At 43.5% G+C, this 26,895-nt stretch overlaps 1 protein-coding gene across 3 annotated transcripts in view; it reads right to left on the bottom strand.

Annotated features, from left to right (window-relative positions):
• Positions 1–3,373: 3,373 nt before the first annotated feature.
• shf (Src homology 2 domain containing F) overlaps positions 3,374–26,895 on the bottom strand; it is an 86,731-nt gene continuing 63,209 nt past the window's right edge. For 2 of the 3 annotated variants that reach the window (XM_079165355.1, XM_079165356.1), the window contains 3 exons: positions 13,343–13,517; positions 13,050–13,169; positions 3,374–6,778 (listed from right to left, as the gene is read on the bottom strand). In XM_079165355.1, coding sequence (XP_079021481.1) covers positions 6,592–6,778; positions 13,050–13,169; positions 13,343–13,517 — 482 coding nt within the window. In that variant the 3' untranslated portion in view covers positions 3,374–6,591. Of the gene's footprint in view, positions 6,779–13,049; positions 13,170–13,342; positions 13,518–19,929; positions 20,077–26,895 lie in introns of all 3 variants that reach the window. The other variant, XM_079165357.1, reaches the window with a different exon arrangement.

The following is a 26,895-nucleotide window of genomic DNA, read 5'->3' as shown; positions in this document are numbered from 1 at the left end:
GGTTGCAGTATTAAAATGTCTCTAAAAAAACAACCATAGATGTAATTCATCTATTTGTACACTAGATGGCAGTGCAGTAGTTACTTTCTATCCAGACATGACTGATTATCATAAGTCATACTAGCAGACATTGTGCTCCTTTATTTGCTCTTTCCTGAATTTCAACTCGTGATCTCTGTTGAACAGTTTGTGATACATTTTTATTTGTAGCTGGCTTATACAAAAGGAAGTTGTGCAGTTAAGGTGAAAGCTTCATTAACATCCACTGAGATGTTTCTGTGCTTGTCAGAGCCCCCCCTCCAGCCTTATTATAGAAGGCTAGATTTGCTTTGTCTCGTTGTCGTCGTCCCCCCCCCCCCCCCCCGCTGCTATCTACTGTTCTCCATCTACAGTAATTGCCCTGTTTAGTTTTATGACTGCATCTGTGAATGTGACAGCTCAATCAGCGGATTGCCCTTTCATGAGCACAGCACCCAAACAGCGCTTTGTGTCCGTCTGTCCCCATTACCGTTTTATATGCACGCACACCTGCGGGCAATTTCCACCTCCAACTGCCTCCAAGGGTATTTTAAAAATAAAGCATTTCCACTGTGCTGAAGGTTTCAACAGTGCATAATAAAAAATGTCATTGCCTTTCTAGAAAATTAAAAGAGGAGACTGCTCGCCCAGATAGAATCCAACCAAGCAGGAGTGATGTAGACTAGTCTTCCCATTGATTTCCATTAAGACTTGCTGTGAAGTCAGATGTGTGTGTTGCAGCATTTACAGTAGTGTTGTGTGTCTGTTTACTGTTAGGCACAGACTGCCATCACGAGCCTCACAACGTCCGCCTTCAAGATATTCTAAACGATTAACTGTGAACATTCATGTGAAGTTGTCATGGAAACACTCTGAGATGGCGTCATACATATGGGATAGAAAAGATGGTATTGCAAACCATATTTAGGTCCATTGTGTTGTCAACCGTGTGAGTAGTATTGACTATAGGTAATCTCTTAGGGCCTTGCCTGATATTAAATCCTCCCTTTTGTCATGAGAGAACTGATATTGCTTTACACTATATGAAGTATTGTTTGCACCTGTCGACTCTTTTAAAACCTCTTCATCAATGTAAGACCTGGCTATTCCAAAAACATCGAGTATATTTATTCCACTAAAATGACAGGAGTAATGACCAACTTTGAAGATCTTTGACGGAGCGGAAATAATGGAAAAACATGCGATTTCTGTTTATTCCAAAGGTATATTCCCACCGACTACTTGATGGTCAAAGCTGTGAAGGCTCACATTATTCCTCAAAGTTTGTAAGACGTTCTCTTTGTTTTATTTCCATTTCGAAATGTTAGCACAATGGCACTGTGGTGGACACCCACTTCTGAGCAGGAACAGGAAATGCCTTAAACAGCCGGTGGAAAGATGTCTTCTTAATGAATAAAGCCCGGAGCTTCGGAGCTGCCACAAATCTGCCTAACTATTCTCACAGTGACCTGGGGTTCACGGAATGAGCAAGGTTTTGCACCATGTCATAGGCAATATGTTAAGCCAATAGAAATCATCAATGGCAGACCTTTTGAGATGGTGTAAAAGCTCCTCTAATCAAGCCCTCACAGACGGGCAGAACAATACCAACACTATTCTCTCCAGAAGAAATCCTCCGATGTGCCAGAGGAGGAGGATGAGGTTGGTATAATGGCCTCCATCCGCTTTTGTCTTTTTCAAAAGGAGGCAACTCATGCGTTATTAACATAAGGTCTGTTACCTGAGATTGCTTTCTGCCTGGCATGACTGAGCGGAATATGAAATGAGCCTCCGATGGACACGAGGCCATTTTATCCCCTTGGTGGCCATTCATTGCTTTCAAGCCATGCTTTTATTCTTCTTCTTCTTTTTGTCCACAAAGGCGTCTTTAATGCATTTCATCCCAGGTGCTTTAACCCTTGATGGAGCTTCCCTGGAGGAGAACAGAGCTGCAGAAGAGCGAAAGACAGAGATCATGAACAAACCACCGGGAGAAATTGAAAATAGCGACGTCACTCCTTGTTTCGTCTGAAGACGTGGATTTGATTAAGATGGGCGATATGAGGAAAATCAACTACTGAATCTAAAGTGTCATTTTGAATTTCTCAATAATTCATACATTGCTGAGATTGAACGAGTTAATTCTCTTTTAGCATAACTTTTAATGTGAAAATTTACAAGGCCATTTCCAGAGAAAAGTGGCCGAAAACAAGCTAAATGGTGCAATAACTGTCAGAGCCACATAGACAAAGTCCACGCTGTCTGGCTCTCAGAAGTTAAACTTGAGTTGTGTGCGTTACAGATTCTGCTTACTACCAAGAAACTCGAGTGGCTGTGAATGTTCAAGGTTTCTTTTCATCAGCTCGCTGCTCGTGCTCTTTCTGAATGCCTACCAGATGTTGTGGGGCCAGAATGTGCCGTGTAAAAGCTGCTTTTGCTTTCCACAATGCAACAGTTCTGAAAGGGATATTTTTAGGGGATGGGATTAGGGATCTCTCTGTTAAAATTGGCTTTCAACCAAACTAAACGCTGGAGTCTGAGCAGTTTCATTTACACGTAGCAGTACCACCCGAGAGGGTGTGATACTCTGTAAGTATCACAGTGATGCGTCTGGCTGAAAAGTATCCACAGCCACAGAAAAGAATGCAGTGCAACAAGTACAGCTTGTGCAGAGGAAATTCAATAGAGGCAAACAAGACAATCAACTAGATTGAAAACGTCTATAAAACATGGATTTGGTATGTGATCTGGTATTCCCCTATGTCTATGGAGCTTTGTAATTCAGCTATAATAGACACATTGTTTAGTTGGTACACTTCCAGTTAATTAATTCAAAATAACCGCTAGCATAACCGAGATGGTCTTTTTTTTCTGTGCTCAGCAGGTCATCCGAACATGCAAAAAAATGGAACATTTGTTGACAGGCAAGCGTAGAACATTAACATAGCCTGCATTCATAACAACGCTACCATAAACTTCTTTATTGGAAAAAAAGGCCAGAAGTGTGATTGCTGAACGCAGAGAGCCTAATTGCAATGTAGGAAATATGGACGAGCAAGCTTCGGGACAGACACACATCAAGCAAACGCTTCTGGGATGAACAACCGAATGAAAAAAACAACATTACAGGTCTGTGCTGCAAAATGGATCAATAGAGGACAACAAGTGCTGGAGCACTGGCTTGATAATAGCTCCGGCTTTCTGTCCTTGACTCAAACAATGGTCGCTCTCCGCTGCTTGATAAAAGGCTTCACCATGGTAACTGGTGATGGTGAATATACAGGGAGGGGCTCTTCCCTTGATCAAATAATGATGTGGTCGGAGAAAAAAGATCACTGAAACATTATATCACACATTAACTCATAAACCCAATTTTATTTATTTTGAACCTTGATGCCTCTATGTCCCCATACAATACATTCAGTATATACATTTGGCCATGAGGGACTGTACACAGATATGTTATAGTAGTGCATACATACGCGGCACGAAGATGGACACAAAGGAAACTCATACGTGCCACTTTACCGCGGTAAAGTGATTCACAAGATACACGCGGGGAAAGTCAATGGCTGATGTTGGTTGCTTCCACCAGTACACACACACACACACACACAAACACACACAGACAAACACTGATTCATGCATGCACAATTGTGTGAACGAACACACACACACACACACACACACTTTAAGACACTTCTGAGGGAGGAGAAGGGTTCTTTCAGGCTCTCTTGATATAAATACACTAATGTTAAGAGTGTGTCTGCCGATTGCAGCAAATCCCTCCCCCCGCCAGGACACCCTCCCCTCTGTCTCCCCCCTTTTTTTCATTTTCCCTTTCTCCAAAGCTAAGGCCTCTCTCTAGGCAGTGCAGCTGTCAAACACAGGCTCTTCCCTATACGAGAGTAATACTCATCAGCAGCAGTAACTAAATAAAGAGCCTCTACTGTCAACATCGGATCTGTTTAAACAGGGAACATTCGGAACATAAAAGGATACATCACACTTATAGTTTATTTAATTTGCACTTCTTCTTAGGATATCTTCTCTCAAGGAAATACATAGGTCCACTTCAATAACATACTGTTCCTTAATAAAGCTGCAGAGCTGGCATTATCACATGAACAGACACCCTCATTTGACTTACTTATCTAATGCACCAAGAAAATAAACGTCTGTATACATCCAACTTTCTGCAAATTATTCTCATTAACTAATCAGGTCATTCTGCTGATAACATCTCTTCCTGGTGGACATTCTGTACCATCACATTTGTCATAAGCATTTGGTGGAGGCACACTCCAATCATTTCCCCTTCAATGACTGCAGTTCATAGTTGCATAGCACACAGCGGAGATATAGTCAAAGCCAAAATGTGTTTGATTTTGTATATACAGTGGTAATGCTCGCTTAATCCGTTTCTAATTCTCAGGGTCAGTCCCCCCAAAAATCCCTACTTTTGCTCGGATTTGCTCATTAAACCACAGAATGTGCAACTCATACGACTGACAAAGGTTTCATCTGAAGAGTTGGTTACCAGCATTTAGGCGCTCTCATTAGACTCAGCTTCTTCTTGCTGAAATATTATTGGTTCTGTTACAATAAACTGCAGAGAGCCGGCCACAAGACGGACAGCCGTGTCATTCCTAGGAGTTGCTGAAACAAAATGTGGTTAATGAGAAAATACAAGAAGAAATTCATATCAATGAATCATGAGGCTGAATTCTAGTTTCTTGAGGTCAGGGGAGAAAAATAAAACAAAAAAAGGTGCCGACAACCAAAGAGGTTCAAGCAAGGGCCGTCACCAGTTTGTACCAGCAGGGTAACAATACACAATCTGTGCACACATTCTCATATGCGTACAGATCCCGCACACATGTTGGACGTGTTGGACACATGCATACTCACTCGCAGTCACACATGTATGCACATCTGGTAGTAAAGGGTAGATGATGGAGAGACGTGGAAGCATGACAGGTAGGTGTATTTCCCGTTCAAACAGGCTGCTCTGTGATTGGTCCGGGGGAGAATATGCAATGGTCTCTCGCGTGAGGCTCGACAATCCCGATAGTCAGGAGACTCGCCGTGACTCGTGTCCCCGAGTCGGGCCACCAAGGAAAACGTGCATTTTTTCGCACAACTTGAAACAGCAAAAATGCAAAGCACCACAGTAAAAGAGGCTGGAGTAGTCCCAAAAAACACGATCACATCGGCACAGAACAATGAGGGCGAGCGGGCCGACGGGCCATCACAAAGGAGTAACTCGTCAGTGATAATTACCCCCAAATAAATTACAGTCACAGAACAATCGTTAAAAGCAGAACTGGAAATCAGTTGACCTAGCCGACTGATTTGACCCATGCATTATAAGGCATTAACCAAACGTTTGTTACCGACATCACACAGTATCATATTAGTGACTAAACATACAATTGCTGATCTGGAAAATCCGCTTGTTTTTTTTTCATTTAAAAAATCTTGGTTAATCTGTACTCAAAAAAACATATTCCTAAAACCGATGATGCCATTTTAAGTGAATCGGGAATGTTGAAGGGAGGGCAGATAGAAGTCTGCAATCCCATTGTACCTATTGATCTGCAGATGGGCGAATGAAATTGATTTTCTGAGGTAGACAATGCAGGCATATTTCATTCTCCCGATGCAAAGCCGTTCTAAGGAGGGGGAGCGGGGGCGGGGCTAATTTGGTCCATTTGGACAGGCTCTGGTCTCCAGCCTCGGCCAATTGTACTGTGTCAGATGGGTTGACCCATCAATCATGATCTCCTGCCTGTCTCACCACTGTGGTACTTACACTGTCATTGGTGTGGTACACCCACTCAGTGATGGATAGCAGACAGCATGCACTATGACAAGATAGAGAGATCAGTCCGCAGTGCTCACAGGCCGGCTATTTCCGCGCAGCTGGGGACTCCCCATTCATAGAAGGCCAGTTTATTCAATATCCTGACCACTGTATGGGGCCCATGTGGACAATATCCCTCAACATGCCTCATAAATGTCGCTTCCCTTACACGCCGCTTACAATCTTCAAGTCCCCTTACCAACAATTACAGTATCAACAGAGCCTAACCAAATGGGCAAAGTCAAACTAACTTGTTCATACAATTCTCATGAAGTGCACTCTTAGAAAAACATTGTTTTGATAAAAGGTACACCCCAGTGACACATGTTACAACGTTGTACCTTTCTGTTTCTTTGAGTGTTAAGTGCTAAGGGAAATCAGCTCAAGAATCAATGAAATGATGTTCATCAGATAGTCAGTCTGTGATGCAATGAAGTGGGTGTCTGTCATAAATAAAAATAGAATAAAACAATAAAGACTTCTGCAACATTGAGTCTGTATGTGTAAGATAGTATGCAGAGGGCCTTCAAGACAGGTCGGGATTCCGTCGGCCGGTGAGGTGAGTCGGGAGCAACAGTTCTGGGAACGCCCGCTGTTCATCTTTCCCATGAGCCTGCTGGGTTCTGTCCAGAGGGACAGGAAGCGTTGAGCCACAGGGTGACCCAGTGGGTACTGCAGGGAACGACGCCTGCAGGTGACCCGGAGCACTATAGTGTCCTGATGGCCACAGGGTAGAGCAGGGACATGTGTTCGGCACCCTTGATGGGCAATTTCCTGCTGGAGTAGAAATGGATGATCTCGGGCACGCTGTCAAAGGGGCAGCTGTTCTGGCCCAGGATGTACTTGTTCTCTTTTGTCCGCGACAGCTTCATGTGCATGAAGCCCTGGCTGCTCCTGGAGACAGAAGAACACAAAAGAGAGGGACGGAAACGTTATTAGTTCGATAAAAACAAGACCAAGAGTCTGGGTTATACAATACATTTTCTAAGAGACTATGGCGACACCAACGGGTCTGAGCTAAATGCTAATGTCAGCGTCATGGATGTAAGTTTCTACTCGTGGTACTGCAACTGAAAAATCTTTGTATTTGTAGTGAAGTGAAAACTATGACCTGCTGGTGCACAACATGACAAGTGAGGGCATCAATAAAGTCGTGAGGATTTCCATGTGGGAACCATGGATACCTCATAGCAATCCATCTCATAATTGTTGAGATAATTTAGTCTCTCGACCAAAGTAGTGGACCAACCCACTATCACTGAGCCTAGAGCCATGACGGCTAAAAGCAAGGCTGAAAAAAACGATTTAAAGAGAAAAGTGTGTCAGAAGCCTGCTATGTGGGGAACTCGACAGATCGCCCCTCCTTGACAGCGACTTTCTCATTTACTCCCACAGTAGTTGCTCCCTACAGTACGTGACAATGTTCTGAAAGCTGGATTACCTCTGGTAACTTTGGAGCTGTCTGGGGAGGAGACTAAAAGGCAGGTTGCTTAAAGTGCTGAGTTTCACATGCAGAGCATAAGGATGAACCCCCAGGATAAATCACTCAAGCTACAGCAATAAATGCACGGCAAATTAAAAGCTCCCTGTGCGTTTCTAGGCCCTTCAATCAATACATTTTACGGCTTGCCAGTAATCTTCTGCTTTAAAATAGAAAACGACTTTTTTGGAGTTAAGCTATGCAACAGTAAGCTTCAGCAAGGAACTGATACAAAACTAATGGTCCCTATATCCTGCTGTAAATATACCATTTTGATCATCTGTCTTCACAAAAATACATTAGCATAAAAGCTTTTTCAATCAACAGCTAATGCTTCCAGCAAGTTATGATTGCTTTATGCTCAAATACTATGCACTCACTTGCTGCAAGTGGGCATTATGGCCTATTATCAACATAATGTGCACCAGTTCTTTCCAGCTCACTAAACTCCCACCTATTCTACTTCATATCTGCTCCTTCCCTAATCTGAAATGCAACCCCTGCTGCTGAACTGCAGAACAATGGCAGCCAGGAGGATAACAACAGACTCTCGCGAGGACTGTGCACATACAGGATAAGTGTGTAAAAGGTGTTAAGTAGAGATATTATTTATTCTACTATCAACACAACTAGGAAGTGGGAATATCCTTCTGACAAGCAGGCATCTCTGTTTTGATAAGACAGGGCGCTCAAGAGTGTTGAGGAAGTTTACAACCTTTATCACATGCCAGGCTTGTCTTTTCCACATTCATTTTGTTTCTGCTCTTATTACTTATGGGTTTATGGATAGTCGGTGAGACAAACCAAACGACTGATATAAAAAAAAAAAGCAATATTCTTGAGGTCGTTGAATATATTCCCAGTGTCAATACATACTTATTATGTGTGATTTACAGGAGCAAGGATTAGGCTTTAGGCACCTTATACGTAAGAGGCGAGTCTATTCTCTACTTATCTTGTAATTGCATGTGTAAAGCCTGCGGATGTGTTCTCTCCGTGATGCAGAGAGAGAAACCGGGACAGAGATAACACTGAAGTGGAAAACAGCCAAGGACGTACAGGGTTCAATACAGAAACACCCTTCAAGAAAGAGAATACATGTAAACCCATAAATGGAGATTCCTTCCTGTGAGGTTATGTCAACAGATGAGACCAATCCTTTTTCTAGCATTAGTGTGATTACTATTATTATTCCAGAAAAAGAGATCTATGAGGTTTTGGAATCCTGCATGGCAGATGATGGAGAATATTTCACAGAACTGCTCATATCATTTTTTTAACAGGTGAGCTGAGGCAGAAAGCTGCAGGCCTGCTGGGCTATTAAACGGAAGTAAACACTATCAGACTTCTCTGTAACCTCCCGTTGCTTCTGGCCTCAATCTTTATTCATGTCATTAACAAGTTCATCATGATTTGAGGAGAGCAGCCACAGGTCTCTACGGTTCGACCATTCTGCAAGTGGTGCCAAGAGAGCGAGAGAGAGAGAGAGAAAAAAGAAGGAAATATCTTGAAAAGTGCATTAGATGAGTCTTCATGTGGAGCGCTGGGAGACGGGCGTTAGGTTACATAGAGCCACACTTAAAAGGGAAAACACATCAATAGCATCATTTTTAGATTCCCAACTGATGCTACAGTCGGTGCTCAGGGCTGCTCCTCACGTTACAGTCCTAAACAGGACAACGTAGCAATATGGCCGAGCTGTTGATAAAATGAATATGGGGGCTATTTTTGAGAAGACAGGCCTTTTGTGGTGTTATCATGTCCCTTTGTTTGCGGGCTTCTGTTGTCTAATCTCAGCGGGGAGGTCTGCCGTCCTGTTTATTGAGGTTTATGACTTTGATTTGAACCCTCTAGTCCTCAGAGCAGGAACAGCCTGGCAACAATCACAGCTTATCTCCACCTTCAACATATTGGATTGCTCCCTGGATGATGCTCGCTGTGTTATGAATCTGTGGCACCAGAAAAGGCAAAGTCATCCGCCAAAAGATAATGAGCATTCGGCAGAAGCGATGACCCTTTTTAAGCATTACTGGGCATTAGATATCCTGCGCGCCTATTATTTCCTATGAGGCCAAATTGAATGAGTCTACCTGGGAGGAGCCCAAGCATCCTCTCATACACAATTGATGAAAAAGAGGAAATGGTGAGTGGTGTGAAGCAGGCGAAGAAGTTTAAGAAACAAAATCACAATCTGGTTGATGAAAAGCTTCAATTGTGGCGCTGTGGCACACAGAGGAAATCTGTGAAAACAAAAGCAAGACGTGCCGTTGGAAAAGTATTTAAATTACAGTTGCAAAGACTTTTTGGTTGTTCTTTCAATTGGCAATTTAGTTTCCCTCTGTCCCTCTGTGTTGTGGCATCAAACAGACTGTTGGATGGATTTTCTTCTTTCACTAACTTTCTCTTCTCTGCCAGCGGAAACATGCTGTGCAGAGCTCTCTCGCGGGGTGAGAAACAGGATGACACTGTGCTCTGACAGACTTGTGAAGGTTTTAATGTGTTTCAAACACCTAAAGAGTTTCTCTCCACAGAGAGAGAGAGAGAGAGAGAAAAAAAGAGAGAAAAGGAGCGGTAAGCGGAGAGGGGCAGGTGAACAGAAAAAAGGGGTCAGGAGGGCAAAACAGACAGAAAATGCTTTCCGTCAGACCAGGGGACTCTTGAGGCTGGAGGTCTCAGCGACGTCTGTCTTTATCAATAATGCAATACACATATGTGCCACCTCATGGCCTTATACATTTTTCAGCAACCTCAGACATGGAGGATCCTCACCTTGGGCTTCGACTCGTTTTCAGCGGCAGCGGGGGAGACGGGCTTGTGTGAGCAGGCTGAACTCAGAGTAATCTCTGCCTGTGCAGTGGCACCTGTCATTCCTACCAATCAGCCCGCTGTGTTCTAGGCTTGATCTGATTGATGCCAAAGCCAGAAGATTTGACATTGTGCGACAGCCAGGAGCCGACTCACACAAATATACACATGAAAGTCTGCACACACAGAAGCACAACGTTTCAAGAAACAGTCTATGTTCAAGTTTTTGACGACTTTCCTGCCAGCTATTCAGCGAGCAAATGCAGAAAAACAGTTTCTACCACGAGAACCTTGACCTGACAGGCCAAGCATCACTGTTCCTATTGGAAATGATATTTATCACCCCTGCTTAGTGGCTCCTTTCTCTATCGCTTTGACTTTTGCCCTAATCAGTGCCAGCCCTATCAACTGCGCGGGTTGCCTAAAGCATAAGCAAACCAAAAGTGTCTGCTTAGGGCCACCAGGGCACCGCTGAATCCCATTCTGATTAGGGCTCCAACAAGCTTTCAGGGTGGCCCTGAGGTCATCCACATGTGGAGAAGTGGTGAAGATTATAGTTCAGACCAAACTACACTGCAGTTCCCGACGAGTCACACTGCATGATTTCTCTTCTTCTGCTTCTCAGTGGGACAAACAACCATTATACGTGTCACAGAGTGTCATCCAACCGCTTGCTTTGGGTTTTTTAAACAGTAGCCTTTAGGTCACAGAAGCATGGAAGTGGCAAGTACATGGCAAATAAACTAACTAACTACCTCACCAACTGAGCCCATTAGTGAAACACTTTACCAGCTGTACTCCTCTATCATCTGCTCTAATAGTGCAGCTCATTATTGAGGGTCAGCTGCACAGCTGTGGGATGGGTATTGATGTTACTACATGAGTGTTAGTGAGGCCATTACTGAAAAAGAAGGATAATATTAAAAAAAACCCCAGCATTTTCATGAAATTTGGTGGATGGGTGGAACATGGGCAAAGGAAAAACCCATGAGATCTTGGAGCAGATCCGCATCACAAGGCAGATACACACATTATTTTCCCCTTGGCGGAGGTCTGCGCTCTCCAAGTGGCCTTCTAGTTAAAGCTAAAATATGTGAACAAAATATTCAGCCATATAGGTTACAGCACCTTTCCAGTGCTTTCTGGTTTTCCTTTTCACTCAATACTCTCGAAGAATATAGCAATCAGAAATTTCATTTGGTGAGGTAAAGCCTCCAGCATTATGTCATTTTTTCCACCTTATTAGAGAGATTACAAAAAAATATATCTCACTCTCGGTTTATGCTCCAAAAGTTAACTAGTGCAATTAGCAAATTTACTCCCTGCAATATCACTCTCGATGTCATCGCCCCCCTATAGAAAAAACCTTTTGTTTTATCTACATGGAGGTATGGGTCGAGTCCACCTATATGTCTGTTCATCCATAGTCTGCTCCCCTCTTATCTTTGTGGGTATAACTGCCGTAAAACTAGTAATTATTGTTTGTGCTCAAATGACACCCTCTTACTGTTTGTCCCTAAGGCTCGCACTCAAATGGGCAAACAGGCTTTTATGTTCTCGGCCCCTGTAGCCTGAAACCGCATGCAGACAGATTTGCAACTAGATAGGCAGATCCCAATTAGAATATTAAAAAATGTAGTGGAGGGTTTGGAGGCTAATTCAATTGCAGTTTGTAATTGCTTCCTTAACAAGGTCTGTGCTGTCTTCCTCGGCATATGATTCTGGATACTGTGTGTGTTTGGTTTTGTGTGTTCGGTGCACTGTACGCTTGTTTAATGTATTTTAAATGTTTGCATGTATCTTGTCTGAAACACTGTATTGTTGCAAGTCTGTAGTTCAGCATTTAGGAGGCTTCGCTGTTTTGTTTTTTCAATGAGTAAGGCAGAAAAAGAAACAGTCACACACGCATAAACAGATGATCAGCCTCCGAGACAGGAAGTTAGACAGTCAGCTACAGTAGCATGAAAATAATGGAGCAGTGGAAAGCATTATGTTTCCCTGCCAAGAAATATAAGCCTCCAGCAAGATGAGGCCTGCCGTAATAACGAAGGCTAATCAACATCTCTTAGCACATTATCGTTTCATCTCATCTGAAGGTCGTCATGGAGCTGTGGAGATTTCTCTAAATGTCAGACGGTTGAGCCTGCCTGCAAATGTAAGATTGACTTTATATAGCGTAAAGTGAAAAGACTATCTGTCACATACTAAAATATTAAAGCTGATGGCTAAAGCAAATGTATTAAAGTGGACTTTGGCAAGTTTTCAGATGGCTACAAATTTGTGGTTATGATTCATGACACCTGGTACTCGCGCCGCACAAAGAAAATCATTAAACCAAACCCGCCAAAGGCACACATTCCCGTAAAAAGAATGGGATGCGACTTCACCGCGGGCCTTCAAACTAAAGCAACCTCTATACCAAATGTCAGACTAGACTAAACCAATCATAGCGGCTCCTTCAAACCCTCGGCTGGATATGCGGCAGGGATCAGGGGGGCACTGATGAAGGGCAACATTAACTGTGTTGTGGGCATGACATCAGCACATCAAGGAGCCCACGGGGAGAGGTCAGAGGGGCTCCCGGGAGGAGGTGGAGGACAAGGGACGGGGAGGATGTAGGTGGGAGATAGAGGTCTGAAAGGTGAAATTGATTACCATATTAAAAAGGCAGAGTCAGCAGACTATTGGAGCACAGGTGTAAAAGGACCTTTGTGAGCAAGACGTTGGATTCGTCCACAATGGGTAGCGGTAAGCATGGGTAGCTGCTACACTTCTCTGGCTCTACGTGTCTCTGAAAAAAACTTAACCTTTATTACAATCTAATCTTATCTCAGCACTGTTTGGAGAATGTTATTCAAAGAAAGAGAGTGTTGTCCTTACTTAAGGGAGAGGGAGTAGTCGTTCTTGCTGGTCTCGCTGTTTCTCACCAGGTAGCTGGCCTCCTTACACAGCCTGAGCAGAGACTCTGCATCTGTTCGGCTGATCGCTCCATGGTACCAGCTACAGGGAACAGTAGGAAGTAGGGATGAGAGAGAAGAGAGAAGAAAGCAATGGCAGAAAATGGAACAAAAGAAATGAAACAACAAGGGTCAGGTCTGCTGATGAAAAGGGCCAACGTGGTGTATTTGCAATATAATGCAGTCATAACAAAGTGACACCGTGATCTGACTCACAACTGGCCTTCCAGGGGCATGGTGGGGTCAACACGCTCCCCGAGAGAGGAGCTGCAGTGGTCCAGTGAAGACATTTTGGTGTTGACCAGACAGCCACTGGAGTGTCGCTGCAGCGGGCGTGTTTTCCCCTCCTTTGTAGGCGACATTCGAGACTTCTCCAAACCATCAAACTGGACTGTAATAAGGAAAAATGCAACAGTTGAAACATTTTAATCTGGAAGAATATGCATGCACTGTATATGTATGTATACCTCAGCTAGCTTTTAGGTTAAGGTCACTTGGAAAGCTGGTGTGCTTAAAAACAGGGAGCAGACATTAGAAAAAGTTATGATGTAAAATTGCTGTTAAATATATCTACTAAACTAGAACATAGCAATGAATGTGTGTGAACAGAAGTCCAGGTTGTGCTTTTACACACTCACACACACACACACACACACACAATGTCACTTTGTGTCACTCATCCAACTGAAGGACATGTACACACAGTGGTGGAGGCATAAATCAATCCTGCCACACTGTGCACACATCCCATTGAGACAAAACACACACACACACACAAACTTCCTCCCAACCACTCAAACAACCACATGCATCTGTAAATACACCCGCATATACTACAGTATGTGTGTACAAGTACACTCTCTAACTACACACAAACAAATGTGCACAGCTATGCAAACAAGCCCACTTGGAAGAGTCATGCAACAAAATCCCACGCACAGGTACTGCAGGTTAAACATTAAACTGGCTTTTGTAAACTCTCACGGTCAACGGTGGGCATGATAAGCTGTCTTGGCAACTTCACAGGGAAGTGTTTGATGGCATGTGGGGGCTGGAGGTGACCTGTGCTCATGACATGACTGCTGGAGGTCACTGAGCAACTCCACAGCCAATCAGGACACGAAAGAACTTGTACTGCTATTTACTAAAGCTAACAAGAGAACAAAAGAGAGCATAATGTCCACAAGGCCGAATGAAAGTGAATTCTCACGTCTGTCAGGGGGTTTATGGAGGTTAGAGCAGCAGTGTGGTCGTCGGTGTGCCTCTACGTACATGTGTTTTTTTAGCCATTTTCCCTCCGTCATCCATCACTATGATTGATATCGTGGCCCCCTTGGCTTTGGAAAGACCCATTTAGAGCCACTGACACGCTTCTCGAGCAACAACATCAACAACAATATGACGAGCTTCAGCTGGAGATTGTTGGCAGCTAAAATGTTTAAGATCAACACATAGCTGAGCCTTTGATGGAAGGAGTTAATGTAGTATGAAACTCACTGCCATTGCCTCGCTAATGGCCAGTCTTGCGTCTCGTCTCGTGTTTAATTACCTGGACTGAACATGGCAGGTACTGTACAGACAGCCAGGCACTGTGTTCTCCACAACATGTCGATGGAGATGGGTCCGTCTAGACTCCGAATTCCAGTCAGAGGATTCCATTACACTTAACAGTTTGAAAGTTTGCCAAGTGTTCCTGTACCAGACTGAGCGGGAGAGCTGAAAGTATCCATCAATCAATTTAGGCTACACGAGACAACACCGTGTCAACAAGTTCCATTGAGCTCGTGGGCACCCCTAAGTAGGGCTGAACAGGAAAACATAAGACCGTCTGTAGAGACTGTAAATGTAACAATACATTATCATTATTTTGATTATTGTTGACATGCTGTCTACAGAGCCAACCATTTACAGTGTGTTGGAGTAACAGTAACTCTCTATTGGCACCATTCATTGAGAGAGATGAATAGAATTAAAAGAGTTGTTTTTGACTGGACCAATAAAATCACCAACTTTCTATTGAGACAGTAAACCTGTACTCGTGCTGCATCCAGAGATTTCGTGATCAGGGGTGTTACTCAAGTCTCGAAGTGCTTCACACCTGAACTTCATTACATTTCCGTTACAGACATACTGTACTTTCCACTCCACAAAACGTAACAGCTATGGTTACCAGATTTCACATAAAAACATATGATCAGTTTCCAAAATGCAATAAATTAAACCAGCAGTTACCCATTTATTTGGTTTGTGGCCTCGGACAAAGAAGCAGTGCCTGGTTGTGGGCCCTTGTCGAACTTTCTAACCCCATTAGTCTTCTCACCACCCCTCAGATTTATCTTGTGACACAAGTACTTTTACTTTTGATACTTTCAGTACATTTTGCTGATAATATTGTCCTTTTACTGCAATAAAAGGAATAAGCAATACATTGAGCACCTTCAAATTGTTGTAGTAGTACTTCTTCTTAAGTAAAGGATCTGCCTACTTCTTCCACCACTGCCTGTGATGGAATATGAGCAAACAGCAGGTAAGAATATTGACACAGAGTGCTGCAGTTTCAGCTCCGACCACCAGGTGCTCCCCTTCATCTCCTACTCAGCTCCAGGTTTAACTGGCTGGCCTTCAGCTCACTGAAGCAGTCCCCTAAACATAAACCCATGGAAAGGATTATTGCAAATGACTCCGCCTACCGTTGTTATCTTGGCCTCTGCACTTTTGGTCATTATAGGGCTTTGGGCCGAGTCTTAAAATGACAGCCAAATTGTACTGTTGGATGACGGCTGGGCAAATTATGGCTCTAACCTCAGACCCGTGGACGACTGTGAGCTGTAGCTTCTCTTCCTCGGGGTCTGATGCTTGAACAACAGGCCGTCAATTGATGTTTCTGTGTTGCCCATAAGTCCCACATGGAAAGACATCATTAGTTCTCTACTTTTTCATATAGTCCATTTGAACCACATGCTGACTGCCGGGGGAATACGGTGTAGGTATGATGAACATACAGTATACGTGTAAGGGTGAGAGATAGCGTTTCCATGGAAACTGACCAAGGGGACAAGGGAGATGCATGTTTGCTCCGCTCATCCCCCGTCAACGCTGACAGACCACAACTTGAAGACGCAGTCAATTGCGCTCTCACTCCCTCCTTCGCTTTCAATTTCTCTCTTCCTGTTTGCATATGTCCGGCCCCCCCCCCCCCCCCCCCCCCCACACCTTTTCTTTTAATCTTTCCATCCCACACTCTCCAGTCCTGTCTCTCTCGGTCTCTGTGTTTTTGTTTGTCGAGGAAAGAAAAAAAATAATGGGAAATTGGCTGTGGAGGAATGTCTGCTCGTCTCATAGAGAAAAAGCAGTAGCAGCTTTGATCCGTTATCTCCTCTAGTTCTAATGGCCCTAAAGCAGCACTATCAGTCTCTAGATACGTCTGATCCTGCAACTAAATTGTTGAACAGAACCTATGTAGATAATACGTCCATATACAAATTGGGTAAAATATGCACTTGGACGTAATGCGTTTTTTTCAGGGATCTTAACATTTGAAGCTGGAAACGGTGGAGTGAAATAAGGACGAATGTTGCTATCTTGGTTTCCATACACAGTCCATCTTTCAGTGGATCCACAGCCACCCGCCTGACCTCAGCTCTTCACATTTGAAATCCTCCCAGCACCCCCACTAATTCCTGTCCTGCACGTTCCCAGATTTAACACAATCACTGCCTTATATGACCTTGATTCAACATTTTTTTTCCTCCACTTCCTATAGAGGGCTGAGTGGCTATTGTCAGAGGAGCTCACCCCATCAACCTTCCCTGTCAGAGCAAAGTCTTTTATTTATTTATTTAGTCTAGTATTACCCTGAAGGGAGAGCCTCCAAACCAAACAAAAGCGTTCATTTGATTTGCTCGACAGTGAATAAACCCATGTTTTCTTTGATTTGCCAGGCATCTCACAAACACTACGGCTTCAAGTTGTTGTAGAATTCTGTTTTAAGGCTGAATATCAATGGGAGTTAGCTGAACTCATTCTCCGGAGCACACCGTCTGAGACATGGCGGACAGGAGATTGACGAGTGGGGAACAAAACCCTGACGAGAACACACACACACACACGTGCACACCTTCACATGCACGCAAAAAGACACGTACGTAAATGTGCAGGGGCATCTGTGTGTGTTATCAGTATTGTTGCTTGTAAAGCGCCGCAAATGGAATCTGTGTATCAGATTGGACTGTCAGTCAGATGGTGACTGATGGCTTAAAGACCTGCCCCCTTCAAACACATGGCTTCCTTTAGAGAGCTCTATAAAACACAGAGGGGTTGAGGAGGGAGAGGACACAGATAAACACAGAGGTCAAAAAGACATTTCCGTGATTACACTCCCGACCAATCCATAACACAAAGCGCTGCAATGTAATTCAGCGCAGCACAATACGAGACAAAATAATGCCCTAAGAACGTAGAGAGATATTTATAGTGACTATCAAACATCACAAAAAAAGCCTCTTAAATAAGGAAACACTATAAAAATGGAATGGTAAACTTTTCAAGGGTGTTAGGGCCACAATGTTCGAAACATAAAGTACGATAAACACCAAAAAACGTAGTTAGAATAATGTACATGAGGCCTATGAATGACCCGAATATGCCCCTTCCCTTGCACACATTCCTGAACAAATCTCTCTAATTAGGCTTAATTAATTCTCATTTACTAATAGTACTCCTCTCAAAAAGGATGACTACTCTGAGGGGTAAAGTGTGCCATCGACCGCCGTATTGTGATGTGAAAATGAACTTTTCCAGCCAGGATGTGTGAAATGATTAACAGGTCCACATCCCATTAGAATGTGCTGCACATTGAAAATAGTGCTCAGCGTGGTGATACCACAGAAACTGGCAGCTTTCAAAATAACGATTTGTTGGACGTTTTTAATCATATATTTTTAGAGCTGCCCGTTGCTGAATCCAGAAGTTAATCTCTAATGATTCCACCGTCTAGGAACATGCTTTCTTCTTTTACATAGATCCAAAAGTGAAACTCTCATTAGGTTTTTCCAAGACAAAGGAATGACCCTCCAAAGTGTCAGCTAGTGGATCTATTTGAAATTAAATTTGGATATACTTTAATTCCTCTGTTTTTTTGTAAGTCTTCTTAGAGTAGAGGCAGGAGAAGGTGATACCAATGCTTCAAAGTGTGGGATAATTAATTCATGTAAAAAAAAAGAAAAAAAAAGGGTCAATTTCTTCATTATACTCAGAGGAAAGTGCCTTCCATTTATATGTAGATGTAATATCTGTCCTGTCAAGCCGCATTACAATTTTGATAATGCGGTTGGACGGATAAGTCAGATTCCCCTGAACTGTAATGGATATTGTTTATTCTTGGTCTATATTAGAGCGAGCCACAAAAGCCTTTACAGACACATACAGACTCTTAGCTCTTTATCCTGGCTGAGCCAATCTAGAGCACGTACACATTCCTGTGTGTAACGGATGACTAATGTCTTGGTGTGTGTGACTGAGGGTCCGCCTGTATGCCGAGGTCAAGAGAGTGTAACTGTATTCACAGGGGTCGCAGAGGCCATCACCCCCCCTCTGTCTGCCACAGCGGCCTCTGACCCCAACGATGTAGAGTGGGGCCATACTGGCTCAGACGGGGAGAGGATCACCTTACAGCTGGACGCCAATCTTAAACCCACTGACATCACAGAGGGAACCAGAACCTTTCCCATGGATTTATGGATATAAATCAACTCCTTGCCCTGTCCTCGCCTATAGCACACAGCGGTGTCCTCTTACATGGTCTCACTCTAAGTCTTCCCACTTTGCCAGGGGAAATCCCATTCTTGGCATTAGTTCTGCTACACGTCCCTCTTTTTCCTCTGGTAATTACAACAGTCAAGAGTGTGAGTCTGTGGAAGGGCTTCACGAATCAACTAATGGCTTTATCGGTTGAAAATAGATGATTACTTGTCCATTGTGATTGATAAGATGGTAAATATGGCCAAACCCTGAGGTGAAGAGACTCTGATCAAGAGGTGAAATTCACTCAAATGAGTTGTAGAGAACAGCGGGCCAGAGGGACATCTGGGACTGTTATGAGTATGTTGACAAGAGGAAATGGGGGTCACAGCGAATGGCAATTACGCAGGCAGAAGGCAGTTTAGCACAATTAAAACTAATGAGCCTTCAGCCCTAAAACCTGCACAAGAATTAGTGATTTTCTGCCACATGTAATCCAGATGGAAAAGTGCAGTAATTACTGAGCTGCTACCTAAAGTCATATCACACAGTGATTCTAAAAGATGTCAGTAAGTCATCACTGACCAGTTAAGTGTAAGCGGACATGTTCACATAATCCTAGCCTGTCTGAACCGCTGGTATGCTTTGTAAGGATGATCCTTAAAACCTGTTCTGTTTCCAGTTCATATAAGAAACCATTTTAAGCAGGAGGATTATTGGTGATATTCTTTGCAAGCGAAATGTATGTCTTTGGTAGCCAGCTATGTGCTTGGTTAGTTATTTTTCTAAATTCCCTCCTTCAATTTTAGGGCATCCACAAAAATGGGTGTTTAAAAGTGCAGATATGCAAGAAATCAGACTAAAATGCTACTGGTTTAGTGAACGCATGCACACTCTTGCACACTCAAACTGTTCCTTAATAAAATCAGATAAACAGACAAACAACAAACACTTATATAACCACATTGAAGGGATTAGACGGATGGATGATGGATCAATGGATCAATGGACTGACGGATGGAAATGGGGGGTAATTGATGGGAAAGACGCCGGACAACACCCACCATGGTGGTGCTGGTCACAGCTCGTCTGTCCTGGCGAGGGCTGAGCTGTCTGGGAGGGAGACTCCAGCTCCTCCACCAGGGGAGGGCTGGTGTTGAGCTGCCCCACAGGAGGGGGCCACGGTAGGTCCTTGATCACTTTAATCTCTACTGCAAGTGTCGACCAAGTCACCAGAGGAGAGATGGGAGAGAAGGAGAGGACAGCGAAGAGAGGCATCAATGGACAACGACAAAGGGAGTGAGGAAAGGTCAGTAATGACAGGAAACAGGGAGGAAAAAGGAGAAAAGGAAGAAGCGGTAAGTGAAAAATAGATTAAGGCAGAAGATGTCAGCATTGTGGTAGAGAGACGTTTTATACTGTGATCCAAGAATCAGCAGTAGCTGAAAGGAATACAACAACAGGACTGAAAAAGAAGAGAAGTTAGTTTTCCAGTAAATAGGGTTGGGTTCTGACAGCGGGTGCCATATTGGATTTGGTTCCAGGTTATCTAACATTCCTGGATTTCTAAAGAACTACAGGCTAATGGTCAAAGGTTACTTACAAATGTTCAATAAGGGATTTGGAAGGACAGATTCTGATTCTATAAAGCGCTATTAAACCCCAACCCTACCTGAAAAGTTGGGCTCTCTGGCCACTCTTCCCCTCTCCTTTGGCTCTCACGCAACAATCCTCACAATCCAGACTGGAACCCACAATGACTAACTTAAATCTCACCAGAGACACAGCAGAAACATGGCAATGCAAAGTTCTCAATCCCTACTTTTACAAGAATGGATGCCTGACAGACTTTAGTTAAGAGGCTGGCCCAAATAATACACTGCTGCACCATAAGGTGTGTGTGAAGGCTATAATATATGAAACTGCCTTGAGCTCAGCAACAGATAGTCATTGATACAGTACATCAGCATACACTCCGCTGTTAGTCTTTGTGCTGAGTTTGAGAAAAAGATATAAGGTTCTATATTAAGATAAACAACACTGCAGACAACATCCTTCCCTGGAATGTACCGCAGAGCATCCATCCTGGCAGTGGACGCTCCCCGGGCTTTGCCCCTTAAATAATGTATTCCTTATGTCCTGCCTGGGTAGTACCAGGGTAAATGGAGCACCCTTGCAAAAGCATATCTGTCACTGAGCAAGGGCCACTTGTCAAATAGCTTAAGATTAGGTTTTTTTCACGGCACCCAAGACAACGATAAGTGTTAGAAACCAAGGCTAATAAAGAAACATAGTCCAGCAAGTGTAGCTTTTCGAAAAACACTGTGTGTTCCTCCAGAAGTTAAAAGTGGTAGAATTCCATGACTCTTTTTTACATGAATGATCAAACACAGATCTTCAAGTGGGGCAACTCACGGTGCTACTAAGAACATTTTAATTTCACTCTCCATGGTGCTGGAGATGTTACGGCAGTCGATGGACGTAAGTACAAGAGATTAAAATCAGTGTGATGTAATTAATTCAGTTCCTACTAATGTCAGACAATGTTCTTAAACACGAATTGAGAAGCATCAAAAACAGTGAAACCAGCTTGCTAAAGGTGCTGAAAGAACAAACACTGCAGGTGTGGCCTGAAAAGAGACACCTATTGAGAAGCACAAACCAACAGGAACCGAAGAACATACAATTTAAGAAATGGGAAAATATAACAAAACTAACGATAAAATAGAAGTGGCAAGACGACCTTCAGCCCAATTTAACTTTAGAAGAAGTAAATGTATTAACTGAACGTATGGGATAAAATTGGCAAAAATAAATAAATGTCAATGATAATCTACACTACACTGTCTATCAAAGCAAAATCATCAATCATCAATGTGACAGCGAGCAGATATTGAATACAGGACCAGTTTGGGACACCTCAATAAGTTGTTGGGTTGTATTTTTGTAATTTTAGTCAACATTGGTTATAGGAACCTTTACTGCTCATAGAATTACCCACAGTACAATGTGTTAATAACTTCATGTTAATAACTTCTAATTAAAGACTAGAGATTCCTATTAAGACAGTAGTAATAACAGCACTTATTTTGTCAGAGTTAGAGGCACATTTTGATTCAGAGATTCCTCTAAAGAGAGTTGACTAAGTGCTACTTTATCTAAGAGGAAAACAATGCAGCTGCATACATAACCATTAGTATGGCACTGTGTTGTATTGGCTGGCACACAGGCTGGTTTTCAGTGGGAGGAAGAGCATAATGTTATGAGCTTGTCTGTCTTCCATCCTGCAAGGAATTGCAGCGGCGGTGGTACAGGACACGCTAATGAGAAAGAATATCTGCGGGCTGGATGTAGAGGTGTCAGAGGGGTAATCGAGAGAGAGAGGTGGCTGGAAGGAGGAGCTGCTTGCGGTCTACCCTGATGGGAGTGATGTTGGGTGGTGGACCAGTGGGACTGGAGGGTGGGGAATGGAGACAGAAGGTCAGAAACTCTGGGAGATAACGTAACTTCCACTACTTTAGGGTGAAGTAGGGGACTCTCTTCCTATGAGATTAAAAGCCTAATACTCATTTCACATTGCAGATTAGCGTGTAATTGTTTGGGGAGCAGAAGGCTGCCTCCACTCTGCAGCCTCACTGCGAGACCACTTTGGTGAGTGTGGCTCAGATGTGCTTGGTTGCATAGCTGAATAATAGCATTTGGCACTGTGAAAATTAAGGCAGGCTGATTCAATAGCTGAGTGTTTTTGTTTTTTTAACTCTGGGTGACTGGAATCTCCTTCACCTTGTAACGCATTTAAAAATACTGCTGGCCCCAGGGCTTTGAATCATCATTGACTCTAGATGCCATCCATTGCCGCATGGATGAGTGCATCTTTACACCTTGTAGCATTCTTTAGTGACAAATTCAAATTATGGACTGAGAAGGCAACAGCAGCACCGTAGAGCTGATTCACGCATCAACCCTGAAGGCTCGCCACACAAACCTGTTTACAGCTGATGCAGATTTCGTCTTGTATCAGCTCTGTGGATGGTACAGGTGAAGTGTTTTAGAGACCGACGGTGAATATCAGGGAGGAAAATAAAATAACAAAATGTCTAAGTCATGTGAATCTTTTTTTGTTTGTTAATTGGTCATTATCTAAAGTGGTAAGCCTGCCCACTGTAAGTCACTTTATGCAAAGACTTTGTAGCGTAACACAGAAAGTCGCTGTCTGAATTTACGATTATTGAATACAATTAGGCTCGGGCTTTTGTAATTATTTGTAGCAGTGTCTGTGTTTTCTGAGGGAATATGTAAACACAGCCAAAGATAACTACATCTTTGTCATCTCATCTGACTGCATTTGGATCAATACGCCACCACTGATCTGCATAATCCATATTAGTACACAAGGCCTAGTGTTGACATGGGAATAGAATCTATTAACAATTCTAAATCCGACAGAGGGCATAAAGTTAGGCACACAGAAGTGGCCATGTTAGGACTTTAAATAGGAACATTTCAAAGCAGCGTGTGTGTACGCCACATGTCCTGCTTGCTTTGGAAACGCGTGATGTTGGCAGGATGTCACTCAGACTGGACCCCGCCTGGTTGAGCACCAGTCTGGAGGTGGGCATTCTGTAAACTCGTGTGGCGTAAACACTGCGGCTGGTTAATTGTTTCAAAGCCTGTATGTTGATTACAGTTCATCAAAAGAACCAGAGAATACTTGAACAATGGACAAGGGTCCCTATTTATCGTGTTTACCTCCCCTTTGTTCTCCCAGGAGCAGATCTCTTTAAAGCCAGGTATTTGTTTACCCAGGCTTTTCATTAGCCCATAGCACTTCATCACTGTAAACATTGCAGCACCATAAATCAGCAGCAATGCTTGTTTCCACCAACGCCATTTAATTTAGTTCTGCTTAATTTGGTCGGCTAATTGCATGAATATTCAAAACAAGCTGGAAGATTGCAGTGTTTATGCCGCACATTGTAAGCAGAAGAGCTTGGAAACAAAACCAGCCTCTTCTGAAGACGTGTTTGTTCCATCGGCACCCAAATCATTATAGACAACTGTGTAATGCTCCGTGGGAACTGAAATGCCACCTCATGATTCTCCGCATACTGCATTCGCTCACATTACACGGTCCGGCTCTCTTTCAAAGCGCAGATCTGCTTTGGCATTAAAAATGAAAGTGGCGAGGCCTTTTCCCCGTTCTTCTATCAGGAGAGAGAAGGAAGAGATGCGTTAGAGATGCCCGGCCAGCAGGAGCTTCTACGGGGGCTTCCCGTAGAAGCTCCTATACTTTGTGAGGGAGGTTTACAGTGCTGTTGTGTGTGGCCAATGTGTATGAGTGAAGATAAGACCTGTGGCAGCGCTCAGGGAAAAGAGGGCAGGACACATTTGAGGCCCATGAAAGAGCGCTGTCAGGAAGGTTATCAGCAGGGTGTTGCTGCAGAGGCCGGGAGGACGAGACAGAGCTGAGGAGTGACAGACAGCGTGGGGGGAAACCAGACCAGCCAAGCAGAGAGAAACGGAGCCATGGCACCCACAAACCTGCTGGCTTTAACCCAGGTGCAAATAACCCGCGCAGGACTGTAACTGAATCAATTATTTATTTTAGGACATTAGACTTGAGCCTTAGGTTTCTGGGTCGTTAAGCCCATGAAGATTCATTAAAAAACCATAAAGCTCCCCAAGACCTGAGGGAGCGAGCGACAGCGCCTTCTCTCTTATCTTCCGTGTTAAATGCATGGTACCCCGCTGGCCGGGAGCCAAGTGAAGGGAGTTAGTAGCAGGTAACAGAGGGCAAGGAGATTAAGTGACAATGGCTCTCAATCCCAGTCCTGCTGTGACGAGGCTCAGATTTCCGATGGCGGCATGTCCGTGTCTGGGTGTGAGAGTGAGTCAAAACACACGGTCTTACACTGGCGGACATGCGAGCACACTTTTCACTCGCCCTCACACGCAGGCTTCTTCATACGGTCAAATTCTAATGTGTATTTCTCACTCTTCACCTCCCGTCTCATCCATCACCAAGTCAGCAGCCATGAGGGAGGTAGGAAAGAGGCTGTGGCGAGTGTGGGTTCAGTCTAGAGTGCGTGTATGTGTGCGTGTGTATGTATGTAGGGGGGACAGCGAGGATGAGTGATTAACCAAACTGCAAGTACACCCCCCCCCCCCCCCCCCCTAACACTCTAACAAGGCAGGGAATTTACATTCCATTGCATACCTGTCAGGAGATAGCCCAACAGTGAATAATAACACCAAACCAAGTGTTGTGAAGAGGCGAGCGAGCACGCAGGCAGCGGTACGGACAGCGGAGGAAAAAGGGCTGCAGCATGGAGCATTAGTCTGCTCTCCTTCCCCCATCATTAATGAAGACAAATAGTCTTTTATGCAGATAGTGAACCATGTTACACCGTGGTGGGAGGGCGTGGGCAGCATTTGGTACTTATTTCATCCACCCTCCGATGTCTTTTTTACACCCACTCCCCGGTTTAGTAAGGCTGTGTATCTTTTTTCATTATCTGTTAATTCTTTGTTCGCAGACACTTTCATTTCCCACGCAACTGCAGGAAAATAAAAACCCAAACTGCAACTGTGTATCATTAGTCATTGATATGCCACGGCCATGAAGTGTTCCAGAAACTATAGCAACATCACTGAGGAAAATTGCTCTCTTGAAACTTAACGGCACATGGAGTTATAGTTAGGCTGACCTGAAACTGCCCTCAAAACATTTTTACATACTACCGTAATTACTGACCTCTGGGGACACAGCAACATCACCTGAATGGAGCTTGCTAACAATTCTCCATTTCACCCGTGTTATCTACAACACTTAACAAGCATTGGACTGAAATAAGAGCTCCACAGATTGTTGTAAAACAACACAATATTGTGCTATCATCCTCTGTATAAAACATCTGCAGTAGATCACGAAGTAGCTTCGCAAAATCAAATGGATATTTACAACGTACAGATTAGCTTCACAGATAGGTGGTTTATGTAATGTGTTTACTTGCTCCTTGATAATTTATATGAAATGACATATCATCAATAAATGTACATATGCATACATTGTTTTCAACCCTTGGTGGGTAGCGTCAAAACTGCACTAAAAACACTAAACACTAAGGTTCAGATAATGCTGATGGCACCAAACCCACATGGCCCTAGTTTGAGAGAGCAGAAATATTATGAAACAGCTGTTAAGATTGGCCGTTTCCACCAGATGTTTAAGAACTCCAGGACAACAGCAGGGTAACCTGGCGAAATCTGACAGCAGGCTCTAAGCTGACTGGAGACAACTTCAATAATTGAAGCAGTGTATAATTTCTTGACATTGGAGGTAAGCTGGTTGCAAAGATCAGAGCCTCGGGTGCAGGCACACATGCTCAAGCCTTGAAAGGTGGGAAACTTTCTCTAAGCCCCTTCATACCCGGATCCGAGGCCGGTCTACACTGAAAGCCTCGTCCCAAAGACTTATTTCTCATCATTCCTCTTCGTTCCTGTCTTCCAAATAGTGTGGAATTACTTCTGCCTGAATAAAACATAACGCAGAATGAAGAGCAATAAATCAAAGGACTTTTTGTACTGCAGCTTTCGTCTTTGAAAGACAACTTAAAGACTTATCTCTCAATACTTTGACATCCAATGGAAATTAAATTAATCATCATCAAAAGAGGGACGCTGTCTGTATAAGGGGGAGTTGAAAGAGGGATGTGTTAGTAAATAACGCCCGTCACAAACTTCTGAGTGCTGCTTGACAGAAAAATAATGAGGGAGAGGAAGAAAGTGATTAAGAATGCAGCATCCCTTATTTAACTAATCACTGGCAGAGGCAGAGCAGCGTGACTCCTATGAAGACCTCAGTGCCTAGAATACACAGAAGGAAACAGGAAACGAAGTGACAAAAAAATAAGAAAAAAGAATGATGATAAAAGAATAGACAGACATATGATATTTATGTACAGGCATACATACAGCCTGTCAGAACTGCGTCTATCTAAACATGTCATTTATCATATTACTGAGTTTTA

Source organism: Pholis gunnellus (genome assembly GCF_910591455.1).
Source record: "Pholis gunnellus genome assembly, chromosome: 1".
Lineage (NCBI taxonomy): Eukaryota > Metazoa > Chordata > Actinopteri > Perciformes > Pholidae > Pholis > Pholis gunnellus.
Note: the sequence above shows the minus strand (reverse complement) of the source record. Positions and strands in the feature narration are given on the sequence as shown.